The sequence below is a fragment of the Argentina anserina genome, chromosome 4 (assembly GCF_933775445.1).
Source record: "Argentina anserina chromosome 4, drPotAnse1.1, whole genome shotgun sequence".
In the NCBI taxonomy this organism is placed as follows: Eukaryota; Viridiplantae; Streptophyta; class Magnoliopsida; order Rosales; family Rosaceae; genus Argentina; species Argentina anserina.
The window spans coordinates 11,995,491-12,015,111 of record NC_065875.1 but is presented as its reverse complement, the minus strand read 5'-3'; the positions used below and the strand labels follow the sequence as shown (position 1 = coordinate 12,015,111).

The 19,621-nt window shown below is 38.2% G+C and overlaps 2 protein-coding genes and 1 non-coding gene across 3 annotated transcripts; 2 read left to right on the top strand and 1 right to left on the bottom strand.

The window, feature by feature from the left end:
• The first annotated feature begins 1,229 nt into the window (after positions 1-1,229).
• On the top strand, positions 1,230-9,872 carry LOC126789951 (kinesin-like protein KIN-12B). Its single transcript, XM_050516041.1, has 16 exons — positions 1,230-1,634; positions 2,380-2,517; positions 2,603-2,686; positions 2,782-2,907; positions 3,041-3,100; positions 3,214-3,267; positions 3,410-3,502; positions 3,956-4,051; positions 4,208-4,353; positions 5,504-5,653; positions 5,744-5,873; positions 5,961-7,244; positions 7,353-7,451; positions 7,537-7,689; positions 7,755-8,552; positions 9,416-9,872. The coding sequence occupies exons 1-16, from the start codon at positions 1,344-1,346 to the stop codon at positions 9,731-9,733; spliced, it is 4,020 nt and encodes a 1,339-aa protein (XP_050371998.1). The 5' UTR covers positions 1,230-1,343; the 3' UTR covers positions 9,734-9,872.
• Positions 9,873-10,808: 936 nt separating this feature from the next.
• On the top strand, positions 10,809-10,911 carry LOC126793004 (U6 spliceosomal RNA). The gene has a single exon (XR_007671992.1). It is a non-coding gene; the product is annotated as a U6 spliceosomal RNA (small nuclear RNA).
• A 5,278-nt stretch (positions 10,912-16,189) lies between these two features.
• Positions 16,190-19,166, bottom strand: LOC126790149 (transcription factor bHLH78-like). The gene is made up of 8 exons (XM_050516294.1): positions 18,025-19,166; positions 17,727-17,927; positions 17,569-17,634; positions 17,389-17,457; positions 17,230-17,301; positions 16,912-17,139; positions 16,715-16,787; positions 16,190-16,608 (listed from the first exon to the last, which is right to left on the bottom strand). The coding sequence occupies exons 1-8, from the start codon at positions 18,904-18,906 to the stop codon at positions 16,571-16,573; spliced, it is 1,629 nt and encodes a 542-aa protein (XP_050372251.1). The 5' UTR covers positions 18,907-19,166; the 3' UTR covers positions 16,190-16,570.
• Between the last annotated feature and the right edge of the window lie 455 nt (positions 19,167-19,621).

The window sequence follows — 19,621 nt, the reverse complement described above, 5'->3', positions numbered from 1 at the left end:
CCTGCCACTAATGCTACACCAAGATCGTTGCACCGCCTCCGTCTCTTGACTTCTAACACCGTTGAATTGTCCTCGCCAACAACACACCAGAAGGCACCATCACTAGGACACTCGTGCCTGCATTCTACTACGCGATTTGAAGTCAGAACTTGAAGGTCATGCACCAAAGGACTTGCAACGAGATCCGAGAGGAACCGATCACAACCCCACGATCCAGATCTGGTGTAAAACTCCACCATCTCCCACAAAACTACCACCTGTGCAAGCGCCACCATCAACTGGAAACAAGATAAGAGGAAACCTCATGGTACAACCTCCGAACAACTACACAATCATCCCGACCGATCACGCACGACGCACGATGGTGAGTCTAAAGACCCACGCCGACGCCATGGCACAGCCAGACGAGCAAAAGAGCTCAAGCGGCGGCAAAGTTTTTGTAGTATTGTATATGATCCTGGTTAGTGATAAAGAGCCAAAAAAATTACGGTAAGTAAATTCTTTTCTTTTTTCTTTCTTAGTTTACATTTCTCTTTACTGTATAAAAAAAAGGTGAGGTTATTGCCACCCATAGTCTACTTTGTTCACCCCACAACCAATGATTTTATTAAAAGACTATAATACACTGATGTAAAATTACTGTAATAGACTAAAGAACTTATTATATTACAATTCATTTTTGTTTATTTTATAAAACACACACATATATACATATAAAATCTTTAAAGTAAAAAAAAAGATTGAAACCCTATTGGGGAGAAGCTATTGTACATGACCCTATAATGTTTTACAAAAATAGTTGCAACTTGCAAGTAATAGTATTTGCAAACATTTTTCTTAATGGAGATTGAAAAACAATTATGTAAGATGAGAAGAGAATGTAGGGTGAACAAAATAAGTTTAAAATTGTAAAAAAATTATGTTGGATGAACATAGTGTTATTGAAAAAATGGCCATTTGAGTATTATAATTGGGTGAACAAAGTAATTTAAAAACAGAAAAAAATATATTAAGGTGAAAAAAGAGGATTGAATAAAGAAAACTGTGAGATTACAATAACCCACCCAACAAAAATTCTCGTAAGCCGGATACGATCCAGATCCAAAGCCCCGGCTCCTCTCAAATTTTTCGTCGTCAATTGATAAAGACCCTACACACGTGCTTTTCCCCGAATTTCAAATCCGAATCTCCTCCTCCTCCAACGGCTACCCCTCTCTCTCTCTCTCTCTCTCTCTCTCTTCTCGTCCTCTCTCGCTCTCTTGTCCTTCCCAAGCCCTACTCTCTCCAGCTCCCTCCCTTTTTCTCTCTAAAACCCTCTCCCCCTCTCTCTAGAACTGACGACGATGAAGTCGATGCAGCCGCGGCACAACTTCTTACGGGAGACGACGGAGCCTCCGCAATCTCCAAACCCTAGCTCCGGCAAGCCTAGGATTCCGCGGAAGCATAAAGCCTCTAAAGAAAACGCGCCTCCGCCTTCAGATCTCAACTACACGACCTTCGATTCGAAGCCTTCGCCGGCCGCCAAGATGAAGAGTCCGCTGCCGCCTCGGCCGCCGACGTCGAATCCTCTCAAACGGAAGCTTGAGATGGTTCCTGAGAACTCCGTCCATGGATCCTCTGATTCCGGCGTCCAGGTACTTCGCGATCCTCAATTGCTTCTTCTTTTTCTTCGATTCTGAAATTGAATTTCTATTTTGGATGAATCTGGTTGTTTTTTGTGAAATCTCGTGGCTTTTGTTGTTAATTTTGTGCTATTTATCCTGTAAATTGATGTTAATTTTGTGCTATTTATCCTGTAAATTGATTTAGACTGTGAACAGGTTCTTTGATTCCTGACTCCCTTCTGTTTGGGTGCTGTCAAAGATCGAATACAGAAAATGAGTGTTTATTATGTAAATTAAGGAGTTGTTCGATTGCTGAAATTCGTATTCGACTGAGAAATATGTGGTGTTGAAATTGTTATGATCGGGTATCATTTTCCCTTGAACTGTTGCTTGAAGCTTTTGATCCTTGACTTGCCTCTTTTTTTTTCGATGCTGATAACTGAGTAAAAGCAATGATTTACCCTTAACTATCTGTCGTGTTTTGAGAGACTTGTTAAGCTATCTATGACTTGCTAGATATAGGAATGTTTATTTTGATGTCATTTTCATCTCTAGTTTAGTATGGTCTAGTTTTCACTCCTCTTGAGCATTTGATTTTTGACTCGGTATATGCTTGTTTTACTGCTGTGGAAGGTTAAACTATGGATAATTAAGAATGATAGAGGGAATTTAAGGAAATGATTCCTTTATGTTTCTCTTTACTATCCTTCTTCTGTAATGTTGGTTTTTTCATTTCTTAGATGTATCAAAATCTGTCTTTTACTATTGTTGACAGGTAATTGTGAGAATGAGGCCGCCCCGGAAGGACAAGGATGAAGGAGAGATGATGGTGCAGAAAACTTCTAGTGATGCTTTGTCGATAAATGGACAGACCTTCACATTTGACTCGGTTGCCGACACAGATGCATCACAGGCATGATTGACTTCCTCACGTATTGTAGTCTTGAAAACAGCTGATTAGATTAAATGCTTATCTTTTCATCTGTGTATCACTGCAGCTAGATATTTTCCAGCTTGTAGGAGTACCACTGGTCGAGAATTGTATGGCTGGGTTCAACAGTTCTGTGTTTGCATACGGACAGGTATTTTTCATTTTTCATTTACTTTTGTATGTCTAGTAATGTTAGCATTTTCATGCGATATCATGTTCTGTATGTCTGACAATGGAATTTATTAGACTGGAAGTGGAAAGACATACACTATGTGGGGTCCTGCAAATGCATTGTTGGATGAAAATTTATCGAGTGATCAACAAGGCTTAACTCCCCGTGTTCTTGAGCGCCTTTTTGCTCGCATAAATGAGGTGCAGTTTTAATTCATTGGTTACTATTGAAGAATTTAATGTCATGCAGACAAACAACTGATGTATTATATTTGAGTTGATAGTGTTGGTTTCATTTGTTAGTATTCACTATATTTTGATATTAATCTCACAGGAGCAAATCAAGCATGCTGACAAACAACTCAAATATCAGTGCCAGTGTTCTTTTCTTGAGGTACATTCTAATGCTGAGAAACTCATTTAAATATTGTTGGTAACTTTATCCATTTTAAAAAAATTGGTCTATTAATTTGACATTAAATGATTGATTTTTCAACTGTTTTGCAGATTTACAATGAACAAATCACAGATCTTTTGGATCCAAATCCAAAAAGTCTTCAGGTAAATCGAACATGTTGCTTTTCTTGTTACCAATCTTTTGTACTATGTATTTGGTCATTTTGCTTTTTTTTTTGTTACCAATCTATTGTACTATGTAAGTATTTGGTATGCTTAGGTCTTCTATCATTATTTTCTTTTGCAGATAAGAGAAGATGTTAAATCAGGTGTCTATGTTGAGAATCTCACAGAGGAATGTGTACGCACAATCAAAGATGTGACTCAGCTTTTGATGAAGGTTTTCTAATATAGCCTTGATGTGATTGCAGTACCTTTAACTCCATTGAACTTTCTATTTGTGTTTCATAAAACTTTTGGGATGGTAATAATACTGGTTATGTTAGCTTTCTTGTCACAAGACTTTTTCCAAGCACATGATGTGTGCGTACGAGAGTTTGAACTTTGAAACAACTATTGGGAATTGTTGAAATTGGAATGATTTGATAGCATAGAGCAAACTACAGTAGGGAAAGGTTGTTAGCATAGAGCAAGCTTCTGAGGACATAGATGAGAAACATTGGAATTGTACATTTAACACCAGAGATATATTCAGTGTTAAGGCATTGAATTTACATGATTTTATGGAAGCATATGTCATGGGGAGTGGGGATTACTTTTTGCCACTGTTTAAAATGTCTCAAACTGAAATTGTAGAACCTTGGGTTATAGTCTAACACATACTTTGCTGCAGGGGTTGTCAAACAGGAGGACTGGTTCAACTAGTATCAATGCTGAGAGTTCTCGCTCACATACTGTTTTTACCTGTGTTGTTGAATCTCGATATAAGGTAATAGTTTGACTTGAGAACTGTTGCGTTGGACACAGTGAACTTGTTAATAATAATGTTACTTTACAAAAAACTATGCTCAGTGATCTTTTACATGTATATCTTGTTTGTACACTTATATCACAGAGTGATTAAAGTAAAGTATTACTTCCGTAGAGTGTGGCAGATGGAATAAGCAGTTTTAAAAGAAGTAGAATAAATCTTGTTGATCTGGCTGGGTCAGAGCGCCAAAAGTTAACCGGTGCAGCTGGGGAGCGTTTGAAGGAAGCAGGCAATATCAATCGATCACTCTCCCAGCTTGGGTACAGCCTATCTATTTGCTGTCATTATATTGTCCTCCACTGAAATTATTTTGCAAGCTAGCTTAGTTTATTCATCATGCTATTTAACTTAATCTAATTGCATGATGGGAATCCACTTGTTACTTTACTGATACAGTGACTCAGTTACTAGGATCATATGGCTAAATTGACAATTGAGTAAGACCGAATTTGGAGCTGACAGGGCTGACAATATGAGGCCTATACCAGAGCTTTAGTTAAGTTTGAGCTCTTGTCAAGCTAAAAGTATTGTGCCATGCTTTAGAATATGATCCATTTTAAATCTGATATTTAATCATCTTCCCAAATAAATAAGTAAAACTCTAAAATTGTACTTGAGGCAGTCTTTTCTTACATACATATGTCATTTTATTGAAATCATTACTACAACTTGAACTTATAGTAAAATGGTCACACAAGAAAACAAGATTCTTTGTGAGTTCAGCTCACGAGCTTATATAAAATTCTAACTTATTACCAAGTCTTGCTACTTCTTTGAAGTTTGAACGAAACAAGCTTATATAAAATTAATACGTTGTATGCAAGCCTACAAGGTAGTATTTCCAAGTTTGTTGATCATGGCTTATTACAGTACTTTTAGCAAAGCCAGAGTACATAAGGAGGTAGGTCATTCCCGCTGCAGTCAGAATTGCTACAATCTTGGTAACACCAGTGACAATTTTTTCTGCTTTCAATAATGAACTTCAACCTGAATTTACAAAGGATATAGATAAGTTCTCGAACTTTCTAAGCGTGCTTTGAACAAGAGAAGGGATTAGTAACTTATCATTGTCACATGCAGATAGGAAAAGGTAAAAGTAAAACCGTAAAAGTGATCCCAAGTGAGCGGGTGAGCAAGATGAGTTTAATATAATATAATGGAAATATCTATGAGTAGTACAGAGTTCTATCCTATCAGGAATGATCAGAAAAAGAATGTATTATTGGTTGTCTAGTATATGAAATTTTTGGTAAATTTATTAGTTGGGTCTCTCTCTCTCTCTCTCTCTCTCTCTCTCTCTCTCTAAACACACACACACACACAGACGGATCTGTGTTGAATGTTTTGTTATGATTGTTTGAATTATGATTTCTAGCCATGTATTAAGTCTAGCTAATTATCTGAGTGCAGGAACTTGATAAACATCCTTGCTGAAATTTCTCAGACAGGAAAGCAAAGACATATCCCCTATAGAGATTCCAGGTTGACATTCTTACTTCAGGAGTCTCTTGGGGGAAATGCAAAGTTAGCAATGGTCTGTGCTGTTTCTCCAACTCAAAGGTAATACTGCAAATTCTTCCTCAAAGTAGTGCTTCACATTTCTCAGTAACCTTTTTTGTCAAGGGAAACTTATATAATTCTACAATACAGCTGCAAGAGTGAGACTTTCAGTACATTGAGATTTGCTCAGCGTGCAAAGGCTATCAAGAATAAGGCAGTAGTTAATGAAGTAATGCAGGATGATGTGAATCACTTGCGTGAGGTTATACGACAATTGAGGGTATATTCTCTTTCATTATACTTTGTCATACTTTGCTGCACTAATCTCCAATCAACATGTGGATTTGACCCTGGTGCATTTGAACAGGATGAACTACAGCGGATCAAAGCAAATGGGAAGATTGCAGTTGATACAAATGGAGGTCATTCAGCTGCGTGGTTTCGCCAAAGCTTGAATATACTAAGGGCTAGTCTTAACCGTCCTATGATGTCATCTCATATTGATGATGACGGTGACGAAGAGATGGAAATTGATGAGGAAGCTGTTGAGAGGCTCTGTGCAGAAGTGGCTAACCAATCAGTTGGCTGCACTGGAAGAAATCCATCTCATGTGAGCAATGTAGATACAAGTATTTCTCACTCTGAACATGTGGTTGATCAAATTGGAAGCTCTGATGTAACTCAGACCCGCACATCTGGAAGTGGTTTTGTCACAGAACAAGGTTCAGATGATACAGATGTTAATATGGAAGAAGAAGTACATGATGTTCCTCAGAAGCACGCATCTGGAAGTAGGTGTATCACAGAACAAGGTCCTGATGATATGAATGTCAAGATGGAAGAAGAAACTACACCGCAGATATTTTCTGCTGACACCCCAGACTCCATGATTGTTGATTTTGTTGCTGAAACCCCAGATATGACAGGTTCCTCCAATAGCAATTTGCTACATGAAGAGTCAGCCAGTAAAACAGTACCCGATCACTCTCTGTGTGAAGCTTCCAAACCTGCTGGTGTAGTAACTGAATACCTTTCAATTGCAGATGAGCCCAATAAATTACAAAATGGCTCAGAAAATTGTGTTTCTCCAAGCCTGATGATAGTTCCATGTGATGTAACCCAAATCCTGAAATCTCCTACTCCCAGTGTTTCACCTAGAGTGAACACCAGCAGGAAAAGCTTGAAAACCTCATCAATGATGACAGCTTCTCAGAAAGATCTTTTTGATGGCAGTCATTCAAGCCCAAAGGTCCATGTATCTGTTGAAAACCCTGCTAAATTATGCTCCTCTATTGATCCTTCAACTCAAACAAGCAAAAACTTTTCAGCACCAGCTGAACAATTGGCCGCAAGCATTCGCCATGGTCTTGAAATCATTGGTGGTCACCGCCATAGTTCTGCTTTGAGGAGATCAGCATTCAGGTTTTCACTGAAACCTTCAGAGTCTAGGCAGATTTTGCCAGTTCCCAAAATTGATGCTGGTGTACAAACTGTGGATGAACCGGAAGAAGATTCAGCGAACTATATCTGTAATAATTGCAAGAACATAATAGAACTAGAGGGTGAAGGGGCTAATGAACTTTTGAATATGGAATTAGTACCTGTGGATGCATCAGAGCTTGCTGACAAATCCAGGATGCAGGTTCCCAAAGTAAGTTTGAGAGAAAGTTTCTGGACTTGAAATTATTGTTTCTGTTGGTTTATGTTCATTTTTGAGAAAGATACTTGACTTATATCCATTTTTTCTTTTTACTCACAGGCTGTAGAGAAGGTGTTAGCCGGAGCCATTCGCAGAGAAATGGCATTAGAAGATGTATGTGCCAAGAAAGCTTCTGAGATAATGCAGCTCAATCGTTTGGTAGGTTCCTTCAAGTTTGTCAAAGTGTCTAAAACGTCTCTGTTTTCAGCTGTTGTTGGCTGACATTTTTAGCTGTCATTTACAGGTGCAACAGTACAAGCATGAGCGTGAATGCAATGCTATTATATCCCAGACAAGGGAAGATAAGATTCTTCGCCTTGAGAGCCTTATGGATGGTGTTTTACCCACTGAGGAGTACATGGAGGAAGAGTTAGTGTCCCTCACACATAATTATAAGGTATAAAATTGTTTTTGAAATTTACTTTTGTGGTCTGCATGCATATTGCTTACTATCCTTTACAGCTTTTGAAGGAGAAATATGATAATCATCCAGAGCTTTTGAGGACGAAGATCGAGTTGAACAGAGTTCAAGATGAACTGGAAAACTTACGTAACTTTAATGATATGGGTGAACGAGAAGTTTTGCTGGAAGAGATTCAAGATTTAAGAAGCCAGCTAAAGTTTTATGTGGACTCTTCATCCGCATCATCCCGCACACGAAACTCTATGCTGAACTTGACCTATTCTTGCGAGCCAAAGTTGGCCCCTCTTAGCACAATTAAAGAGTCAACTGAGGAAAGTGTTGAGCAGAAATTTGAACAGGAGAGGAAACAGTGGACTGAGGTTGAGAGTATGTGGATTTCTCTTTCAGATGAATTAAGGAGTGAACTTGAGGCAAGCAGATCACTGGTTGAGAAGACGAAGCAGGAGTTAGAAACGGAGAAGAAATGTGCTGAAGAGGTCAAGGAAGCAATGCAACGGGCAATGGAGGGGCAGTCGCGAATGTTGGAACAGTATGCAGATTTGGAAGAGAAACATATGGAACTTCTTATAAGGCATAGGAAGATCTGGGATGGAGTGGAAGATGTAAAGAAAGCAGCTGCTAAGGCAGGCGTTAAGGGTGCTGAGTCCAAGTTTATAAATTCTCTCGCTGCAGAAATTACAGCTCTGAGATTAGAAAGAGAAAGAGAGAGGAGATATTTGAGGGATGAAAATAAAGGGCTTCAAGCTCAATTACAGGATACTGCTGAAGCTGTAGAGGCGGCAGGTGAGTTGCTGATACGACTCAAAGAAGCTGATGAGGCTGTTGCTATTGTACAGGTGCGTTGAGAATAACTCTTCTTTTTATGGTTTGGCGATTTACTTGAAATTCTTTGTTGCAGTATCCTTCCGAAATTGCTTTCTTCTGTTTTTTAATGTTCTTGAGCCATATGATTTGTGTTTGTCCTCATGTTTATGAAAGTTCCATTACATGACAAGATCCTGCAAAGCCGCACTCTGTACTTCTTTACCTAACCAATTTGTGTTTATTGCCTCCTTCTATACCTTCCTGCTCGTCAACTCCATTTTAGACAAAACTCAGTGATCAACAAGTACAAGGTCAAACGACAAAACAAACTTAGATGATTTTGTAACCTGCAGCCATCCTCATGACCAAAGTATTGTGCTAAGACTTTATCTACACAACAGTTTTTCTATGCTACAGATTTTATATCTGTTACCTGTGACAAAATTGGGGTCCAATTTAATCAAAACTTTTAGTACTTACAAGATCAACGAGAAAACAAACTATAATATCTTTTTGTACCCTGTAGCCAACCTATGACACTTTAGGGCTCTAGGACTTCTATCTAAATGTTGGTCTAAATGTGTGCCTAGAGCACTTCTAGCTAAGCACTTTTATCTAAAAGCTGTTTTGTGTATCCCTTTTAGGCTAGATGTGGCTAGCTTAAATGGTTTTGGAAATGTTCTGATGGGTTTGGCCTGTGAACATATTGGGCTCATGTCCACTTGAAGTTGGTCTGCCCCATTTGATGTTTTGTTCCTATTTAACAGAAATCAGTCATGTTCTAGTGTGGACAGGATTGATTTGATAATTGAACTCTTGCTAGTTGCTTGTTTTTATATGCCATTTTCATATGAGCATGGGATTGATTTGATGATAAAACTTCCTATATCTACAGAGGCAAGCTACAGAGGCCAAGCAAGAAGCAAACAAGGCTTACATCAAAATTGAAAAATTGAAGAAAAAACATGAGAACGAGATGAGCAATGTGAATGAGCTCCTTGCTCAGTCTCGTTTACCAAAAGAACCGATCCAACCTGCTTATGATGAAGATTCTCATATCGCAAAATATGACGTAGGTGAGCCCCAGAGTTTAAGTGATCAGCAGTGGAAAGAAGAATTCAAGCCATTCTACAATGGGGAAGATGGCGGCGAGTTACAAAAACTTGCTGAACCATCATCATGGTTCTCTGGTTACGACAGATGCAACATATAGGAAATCAAGGTCATCTGGATACATAGTGTATGTAGGTACGACTAACAGTTTGTGTTAAATTGTATCTAGAATCTCAGATTCTTCCATAACAAAGTGATTGTCTGTTGTATTCTTTCATTCCTGGAAACGTTAGGCGATGCGAATGTGACGCAAAACAAAGTCGAAATATATGTGCTCTGTGGAATGTGTGATTCCTATCCATTCTATGCATAATAATAACTGTCATATTCTTACTGATGATCAATGTTAGAGGAGAGAAATGGGTCTCCTGGGAAGGTATGGAGATGATGGATATGGTGGGACCAAGCCGATGGACTCGGTACATGAATGTAAACGCAGGTCTATTGTATAATGTATGTCGATACGTGAATAGAACTGGAAAACTGATGGTGTTGAAGAATTGCATCATTAATATCAGTCGGTGGTATGTGTGGTGGGTGCCAAGAGGATAGGGGGCAATCTTCAAGTAGATTTTAGATTGAAGAAGACTAATGTGGGAGGAGGGAGGCATAATGTGGGAGAGAGTAGGGAGTCTATCACCATGAATTGGAGACCACAAGAGAACAAGTAACCAAGTTTGTTGCCATGTCTTTCTCTGACATGAATCTGTATCACCCTACCGGTGGACCATTACTATTTCAGTTCCACGGCTGTTCATGGAGGTTTAGGGATGCAAAGGAGAACATGTAGGCCTTCCAACTCCAGCCATTCCTCACTCAACTCCAAATTTCAAAGTATATTTTCGTGTTGTTTTCTTTGATTATTTTTGTGGAAGTATTTTTGTATGGATCGAAAAAGAGTTTTATTTATTTTTGTTGTTTTTGAATGAAATATCACATTTTTAAGTGTAACAAAAAAAAAAGGAGCCATCATAATGTAACGAGCCAAAGGTTTGAAATCAATTGCTAAAGGTTATAGGAAAATAATCAAAGAATGTGGAAGAAGTCGGAGCCAAAGCTGCTCTTCTTATTTCTTCATATATAAAGGTGAAACTTGGAGATAAAATTCCAATTCGTTTACTTGGCAATCCTCCAAAAAGTGCACATATTCCTTCTTCCCATCTCATTTTCTCATCATCCCTTGGGGCATATGCAGTAAAATTGGAACGATGCAGAGAAAATTACAATAGCCACTGCACGAGGTTGACATGCATAGATCAAGAAATGGTCCAAATTTAAAAGAACCTTAGTCCAAGGTTTTTCCCCTACACATGTATATAGAAAAGCCTTCATGGTTGATTAATTCCAAGTTATCTAATTCTTTATAGTATAGGCTCATGTCTGGAAATAAACATTCTACAATGGCCCACAGATCGGAAATGACACTAACGAATGTGGTTCGGTGGAAAATCAAACTGCAGGTTCTGCATAATTTGTTCCTGTGATTTGAAATTATATAATTTATGACAGTCTTCTGCTAGGCTGGTATTTCATTCCCTTGTCTATTCAATTAGTTAATTACTTTTGAATTCTGGAAAAGAGAAAGGTCATTGAGCTAACACAGACTAATTCCTTGACTTCTAAGCAACCATTTCTTGAATTAAATCATTACAATTAATCCCCCCCACAATCAACTCACCACATTCTTCAATCTTCTCCTTCTTCATGGTCACTGGGATCAACCCAAGCTGGTAATTAACTGATAAGGTGGTACTACAGTTGCCATGCATGTAGAGTACTGTGATCGGAATTGATAGCCTCGATGTTCATGGTTGGTTTGCTGATGTTAACTGATAGCTTACTACCGGGCTACTGCCACTGTTACCCTCCCCCACCCTCACCCTTAATCCCACATCAAGTTCGTATTTACCAACCGAAGTTAAAGCTCAATGCTGATCTGCTTGAGATTAAAGAAAGAGACATTAATGGAATTTATCTGTATAAACAATAATTAGGAGTCGCATTACTATATTTCCATGGACATGTAGCTCTAGTAAAAGAAAAGGAAAGAACAAGAAAATGTGTCAATGTATTGCTTGTAAAAAAATGACATCATCTTGAGAGAAAAAGGAAAGAGTCGGATCGATGGTGGCGTTAGTGATTTAGATTATAGATTATGTGAAATTAAAGAACTGAGTTAGCATGCATGAATCCCAATAAAATCACCGTTAATGTTTAGTAATTATAATTTTGAAATAGAATGATAAAACGGATGATTATTAGAAAATGAAAGTGTAACGCTCAGTTATTCGGACCATACTGTTCTAACATGCATTAAACCCCACAAGAGAACACACCCCATCAGTCATTCCTAATCATACTCCCTACCACACAAGGAGTTGGGACCAATTTATCGATATCACAGCAGTAGTTAGTAACAGTTCCTAATCTGGTTGATATTTGTGGACCTCGAAGTATTGATTTCTTTTAAATCATATACATGCCATATGTTTAAATCGACAACTAAGAATGACGTGATCGATCATATATATGTTAAACCCAAACTTATCTCTATTCAAAAAAAAAAACCGAAGCTTATCTTTAAATTGAATAACATTCAGTTGATTTGGACAAAACAAGGCTAGACATGAGGGAGTAAGGAGTGTGGTGATAGGGATGTAATTGGTCACTGAATGGCAAGTGAGCTCAGACGTGCTTGGTTTGTCATTCTTGACGTCCTTATCAGACCGGGCCATAAGGGGGCAGTTCCTTGTGTTATTTTTCTTTTTCGTGTGAATACTTACAGGAAAATTTCTAAAAACAACTTACCGTAACTTTCTTTGATAAGGTAAAATAACAATATAAACAAACTGCAATAGAACAATGTTTCTTTTTGTGATAAGCTCTCGGTGCTCAATGTCCCTTCCCCCTAATTACGAGGTTTCATTAAAAATCAGTGCTAAATTGCTAATGGCATTCAGGCATTGCACCGGCGTTGGAAAAGCTCGATCAAGTACATCAGGAACATGGATTCGGTGGCCGCTATTTTCATTAGAATGGAGGATGCGCTCCATGAGAAGTTCAAGAAAGTTAGGGTTATGGTTACTCATGCCTTAGATCGACCCCGGCCACTTATCTGACAAAAAAAAACAGACCCTAATTATTTGAGGAGGTTGTGGGGGAGATCCACTTCAACGTTAATCATTTGATTGAGGTCTATTGCAGGTGCAATCTCATCTTGCATTAGGGCGAGGTCTGTTTAAGTGGTTGTTAGGTAGATGACATTTCGAAGGGTATGTAATAACTACTCTAGCCTTGTCTTGTACTTTTATTCCCATGCCAATTGATTTACAACTCATATGACTTTTGATTTAAAAAAAAACAAAAAGTGGGTTAGGCATGATTTTCTTAGTCAGTAACCAAGTGAAAATGCTCAAAGAAGTTATATTGAACCTGCTCCAAGAAATTATGATATATTTTGGGCCAATTTTCTAACGTCTCCAATTTTCTACAAAAAAACAAATTCAAAATGATATCTTTGAATGATGAAACCAAATTACACTAATTACAACGTGATTGAGCTATGAAGAAACCGGATCCCTAGGGTTTCAGGAAAAAAAAATTTGTTTCCCTCCGACGGCGCGTCCATTGACGCGGCCATTGGACGAGAATTATGGAGGTCAGTTGGTGGCCTTACTTTGGCGTGCTGATGGATGTGGATCGTGAGAGATCGGCAGGTCCGGGTGCAGTCTAACGTGTGGTTTCTAGGTCCTGTTTGCAGCGGCGTTTCTCGCCGGGGACATTGGGCAATCTAGAGGTGTTGTTCGTGACTCTATGGCGGTCTGAGCTGGTGTCGATGTGTGATTTGGGTTTCTTACACCGGTTGAAGCTTGATGATTTTCTTGCTAGATTAATTCCATGAAGGTGGTGCTTTCGATGTCACGGTTTCGTACGAGATTCTCTATCGTCGGTCGGCGTTGACGGTAGGGCAGCGGTGATGTGGCCGGACGACGGACGACAGACGACATGTCGCTGAATTTGGTGGATGTTTGTTTCTTGCGTTCTCCTGGTGGGCCTGGGCTCTTTAGGCCTAGGATGGGTGGTTTAGACGGTTTAGTTGTCTTAGGTGGGTTTGAGCTTTTTTGGTCCATACCTCTTTTTTTTAAGGTTTTTATTTAGGTTTTTTTATCGTCCTTCCTCCTTTGAGTGAGGGTTTAGGTTGTCCTTAGGTTCGGTGTCGTTAGGTGCGCCTTTTTGTGGCGCATGTCATCTCAAGTGACTATTTAAATGTCGGTGCATTCTGAGTGTCAATGTAATGGAGAGGGTTGTCTCTGCAAATATGCTGGAGGTTTTGGTATGTGATGTTATTGAAGCAAGTTTCTTCTTGAGATTGGCGAGGAGTTGATATCAACTACTTTTGGAATCATTTGGATTGATTGGAATTAGGTCTTCTTGTCTCATGTCTATTTGTTTCTTGTGATAGTCATGTGACTAGCACTGTTAGTAGGGATGAATGTTGGGAATTGAGTTCCACCACTGCATGATCCCCTTAGTGTAATTATAATATTTTCGGTGTAATATAGTTTTCTTTTCTCGAAAAAAAAATTACACTAAGGAGTTGCCGCTTGTCCAAGGTAAACAACTTCACCATCATTTCTACTATAAAGAAAAATGTTGTAAGTTATGTTTTTATTTGGTTGAAATGAAATGGAACATGAGCAAATGATCACCGACTTTGAATTCGGTGACCAAATTAGTCCTTATTTATAGTGGAAAATAATTTCTTTGATAATACCACTAATTTATTTTCTAGACCAGAAAAGAACGACTCAGTTTGTTAAGATGTGAACGTTACTCCAATCCAATTATCAAAGAAGAATTGTGTCTCATCACTCATGTTTGTTTGTCTACTAATGACTAGACTGTATACTTGAATACTTTGTTTTGATGTCATTGTCAATGTGTCGAATGTGACAATGGAAATTGGCAGCCATGCGTTTTGAACAAAAAATTTCAGTATCAATTAAAGGACTAGATCCCAAAGAATATGAAATGTGATGATGAAAATCAAGGCAGCTACTTAGAGTACATTTATCCAAATTGATCAAAAGGATGTCTAGAAAAGAAAAAGAAAAGGAAAATAAAAACAAAACAATCTAACCACCGACTAAGAGTTTTTCAAACTCGATGGAAAAAAAGATTGGTGGTAGAATTTCCAATATTTGAACAAGGTGATTTCAATTTTCAACCTATTATAATGGTTTGGTGTGAAACTTGTTTTGCTAACCATTTTTTATTATTATTAGAATTTGTTTTGCTAACTTAAGTAACCGTTTTAAGTGCCTCTGAGAGACAAATGCATCTTTAATTTCCAATGTTGCATTGATATAATCCGCTGCTTGGCTAAAGGTGCTGCGTACAAAACTCTTAGACCGCCACCATAGGCTATCAAACATTGACTTCTAAACATCGGCAATGCAAGTGGCCTATCACCTAACATCGCATTGCGACCTCTGATCTTTGTTGTTATCTCCAAAAACTAAATATGGTGGTCGTCTATTTCTATTCATTGCAAATGCAAATTGGTGCTCTGAATCCTTCCTAATCAAACATCTCACCACTTATACAGTATTTCTGTTTTATTCTTTTATTTTTATTTTTTTTGGAGAATGTACCACTGATATTTCTGTTAACTTACCTAAAATGTATAATGGGCAAATTGCTCTCTGGAAAAGAAAAGGTACAATGGCCAAAATCTGTAGGGAAAGGTATATTACAGTTTCTTTAGACAGGCTTCATAAACTGAAACTTCCCTACAAGCTTTGATGGAAAGTCCTTTTTATCTTCAAGGTATCAATCTGCGTCGGAACTCATCTTCTTTATCCCCCACTTATCCATTTTTAGCTTTTTCTTTCTTAAATGTATAAAGCAGATGGGATTGCAAAGCTCTCTGGTATTCCTAGGCCAAGTCAGAACTTCACTTCTGCCAACCTGGTCCACTGATGCTGTTTTTAATTCCTTTGTTAAATTATACATCATTCGTGTGTGCTTTGATTTCCTGCATAGTAAAATTCCAAGTTCTCTAAATGACTTTGGAATCCAGCTCAAAAACACACCCCTCACTTTTTCTATGTCCATTTTGATATTTCTTTTCCCAAAAGATTAAAAATTTGAGTCACAAAATCATTCTTAATCATAAGTTGGACTTAGGACACCATTTGTCCCTACTTAACTACTTAAAACAGCTGGTTTCCAGTAAGAATGGTAAACCCTTAAGTTAAGGGATTTTACCTCCTTATTCAAAAATTATAGATCTTTCAAATTGATTTAGGGCCCATCATCAAATCCTTTCCAGCAAATTTGATAGCAACTGTGAGATGTCTTTCTCAGTAAACTATTTATGTTTGGTTGCTGAGAAGATAGCTACAAAAACAGAAAAACACTATTGGTGGTTGATATGGTGGGTTTGTTTTCTTTTTGCTTTTTTAACATTTTCTCAGCAACAGCATAAGATTCTCAATAACAGATTACAACAAAAGAAGATGAAGATGAACAAAGAGCATTGTGAAGTAGTGTCTCAATGAATCTCAGTAATATATATATTTATATAATCAAACGGTAAGTTGATGATACAGAAGGTTCGATCAAAACTAAAGTTTACATGAGCAACTCTCTTTCCAAGTTCTAATCCCTCCAACAATCTTAGTTCTTACAATGTTACAAGTATTATATGGGGTGTCTGCTCTTAAGGAATTGGTGCAATTAGTTCTAGGATTTACATTGTGGAATTCTTGAAAGACAGAATTCTCCAAAGAATGAGTTGCTGAATCAATTTGCCAATCAGAGAGATAGACTAAAATTAAAATGATGGAGAAGCTGCAATTATCCTCCAGGCTATAGATTCACTCAAACTGGAATTCCTCTTATGTACAGCTATCGCCTTAACGTAGGGTGTTGATTATTGCTCGACTTTCATCTGAGCTGAAGCCATTGAGCCTGCACAAAACAGAAACAAAATTATAAATCTAAACTCAAAAGCTAAAGTAATATTGGACATGTATTACTGGTTTCATTTATAATCTTAAAACTTTAGAATTCGTACCATGAAGCTGCTCAATTTGGCCAAAACCCATCTGAACCATACTTTGGAGATCATCCTCAAAGAATTGTGGAGCCTGAAAGATAACTTTTAGGTCAGCCTCAAGTATATTTTTAAATCATCAGCCTCAAGCATATGGCTACAATGCAAGTAAGACTTATTTGAAAGATTGTAATGAGCCAAAGTTATTCATTAACTACCTGAGGATTTGCTCCACCAAATCTATCAAAACCAGGCGATTGCATGGTTGAATTTTGAGCAAGTGCTGCATTTAGATTTACTGGAAAATGTGTCTCTGTCTCATTAGAGATGCTGTTGCTATGTAAAGGTGGAAGTTGCTGGGGTTGATACCCAAAAGGAAATGATGCCGGGACTGCAGAATCTAATTGGTAAAGCGCATTTTGTAAAGCTCCTTGAGATTGAAGGATCTGAAATATAATGGAATGGAATAGATAGGGTCAGGAACTGGAAAATTCACAAGGAATCAACCTAGAGTAGTTAAAGAATCTGTAACTTACTTCTTTTGACAGAAGAGCCTGCATGTTCAAATCCATTCTAGGATTCACAGTAGCCAATTTCATTGAAAGAAACTGCACCAATCACAAAAATGCAACATAAGTACCATTTAAGAGGAGACTAGGTGTTGCAGTCACAACATATATGAATGGAAGAAGTACCTCAACTTGGCGCTGCAATGATTGAACATAGTTTATGATCTCATCTAGCATAACAGCTTTCCCAGTTACCTGAATTTTAGATTGAAACCAAATTTAGTACTAGTCCTCATTCATCTTTCTATGATTATTGCAGAACAAGTAATTAAACTATTTAGGCTATATATGACATGTTTTATGTACCTTGTTGCAACCAGGCACAAGATCTTGAAGAAACTTCATCCTTTCACTAATTTTCTCTCTTCGAACCTGATTTTATCGTAAAATTCATCATAAATATGATAAAGCAGTGTACATATATATCTCAAAGAAACTGCAAAAGGAAAAGGCATTAAACATACTCTTTCTGCCAGACTATGGCTATCAGTAGCCTGACCCCTTCTGGCTCTGACATGGATATAATCCTTTGGAGGCTCAACAGCCTCTGATTTAGTTTTGCTATCACCATTTGATTCTTTGTTTGACTTTTGAGTTTCCTTTTCATTCCCAGAAGCTTCATCAGTTTTGCTTCTCTTGGCATTTGGTTGCTCTTCAGTCACAGCCTGCATTAAATTCATTCATTGGATTTAATCACAATTCTCAACAGAAAAACAAAACCGTAGTGAACAATTATTCATAATAGAGTTAAAGTCAAAGTACCTTGTCATTTTTAACAGAGGGAGTTGAAGATGTTTCTTTGGCTTTTCCTTTTGGAGCAGCCTTCCTCTTCTTGGAGTTGAAACCATTCTCTGCTTTCACACTCAAATCCCCAGCTGGGATCTGCTCAGAAACTGATGACCCTTCTCTGGAATAACCCAATTCACCATTTTCTGGGGTGGAGGACCTCGAGAACCTGCTGGACTTCTTATCTTGGGGTGAAGAGCTTTTGATGCTTTCTTGAACACCACCCACTTGAGATCTCAATGACTGATTGCTGGAAGCTCTGGAAAGCTTCCCTGAATGAAGCTTCAGCATTGATCTATAGGCCAATTCAGCATCATTTAAATTGAGCTGATGACCATTCATACCACCATAGTTTCCAAAGCTGGAAAACCTTGCAGCCCTCTCCACAAAACCAGGGTCAGCTGAAAAAGGAGCCAAACTCGGGTGTGATGAGGGTGCTGTGATTGGCAGATTGCCTCTCATCTGTGGATCAATCATTGACAAGTTGAGCTTAGTTGGGGGTGAGGAGTTGAGTGGGGTACTATAACATGAACTGTTAGTACTGTTGTTATAAGACAATGAAGACACATCTCCTGAGTTGCATATGCTTCCTAGTCTTCCAATTAGTTCTCTTATCATGTCTCCTCCGCCTTCTCCGGGATAAGCGGAGGCACCGACGGCGTTGGACGCCGCCGGTGAAGACACAATGGAACTCAAAGCAGACGCAAAGGGATCGCTCTGATCCATTGAATTGTCCCAATTGGCAGTGAAGTAAGAATTGGGGAGGAGTTGTTGGTGTGGAGCACAATTGAGCTCATTGGGATGCATTAAGCTTGATGGGTTCCAGCTGGGTGTGCCTGAATTGTTGTCCTTTTCCATTGGGAAGTGATAAAGGTTGAAGCTTTGATTCAAAGAGAAGGTCAAGATCGATCTTAAACGGAGAGGAAACCCAGAAGTGGGGTGCTCTGTTTGAGCAGATATAAGGAGGAGGGAAGGAGAGGGTGAGAATGAGATGTAATGATGGAGATGAGATGGTCCTTGGATGTCACTCAATTGTGGAAGGGAAAAGGAAAAACAAAAAACTTTTTTGAAGAAGATGAGGGAGTGAAGAGAGAGCAAAGACAGATAGAGAATTGAGGAAGAAAGTGTGAAGCAAAGACATAAAAAGAAAGTAAATTCCCTTTTGACCTTTCATTATATTCATTTATTATTCTATCCCCAAAAGTTACATTATTCTACAAGTTTGTAACTAGGTAAATGTTTAAGGTAAAATTACTAAATTATGTGTGATTGGATGTCAAATTCTATGCAAGTCATATTCTGTCTCTCCCTTTGCATTCGAAATAATGGAGCTCCATTACTACACAAAACATTACCACATATTATTTAGTTTGAGAAGTTTTTTTTTTTAATTGAGAAGACATGACCGCATCCTATAATGGCACTCTTCTATATTCTCAAGGCGTTACAAGCATTTTTGAACAAAATACACATAACTATACATTCATTACAGAATATTTTATAAATGGCTACAATAACTTGTCAATTATGTATTCGCGATAGAGCGTAGAATGATCCCAGCTAAAATGTTACC

Coding starts and splice junctions, on each gene's coding strand:
- LOC126789951 (XM_050516041.1), top strand. CDS start 1,344: ATGAAGTCGATGCAGCCGCGGCACAACTTCTTACGGGAGACGACGGAG. Junction 4,052..4,207: donor TTGTTGAATCTCGATATAAG/GTAATAGTTTGA, acceptor TTACTTCCGTAG/AGTGTGGCAGATGGAATAAG. Junction 5,874..5,960: donor AGGTTATACGACAATTGAGG/GTATATTCTCTT, acceptor GCATTTGAACAG/GATGAACTACAGCGGATCAA.
- LOC126790149 (XM_050516294.1), bottom strand. CDS start 18,906: ATGGAAAAGGACAACAATTCAGGCACACCCAGCTGGAACCCATCAAGC. Junction 17,635..17,726: donor GCCATAGTCTGGCAGAAAGA/GTATGTTTAATG, acceptor CGATAAAATCAG/GTTCGAAGAGAGAAAATTAG. Junction 17,140..17,229: donor AGGCTCTTCTGTCAAAAGAA/GTAAGTTACAGA, acceptor ATTATATTTCAG/ATCCTTCAATCTCAAGGAGC.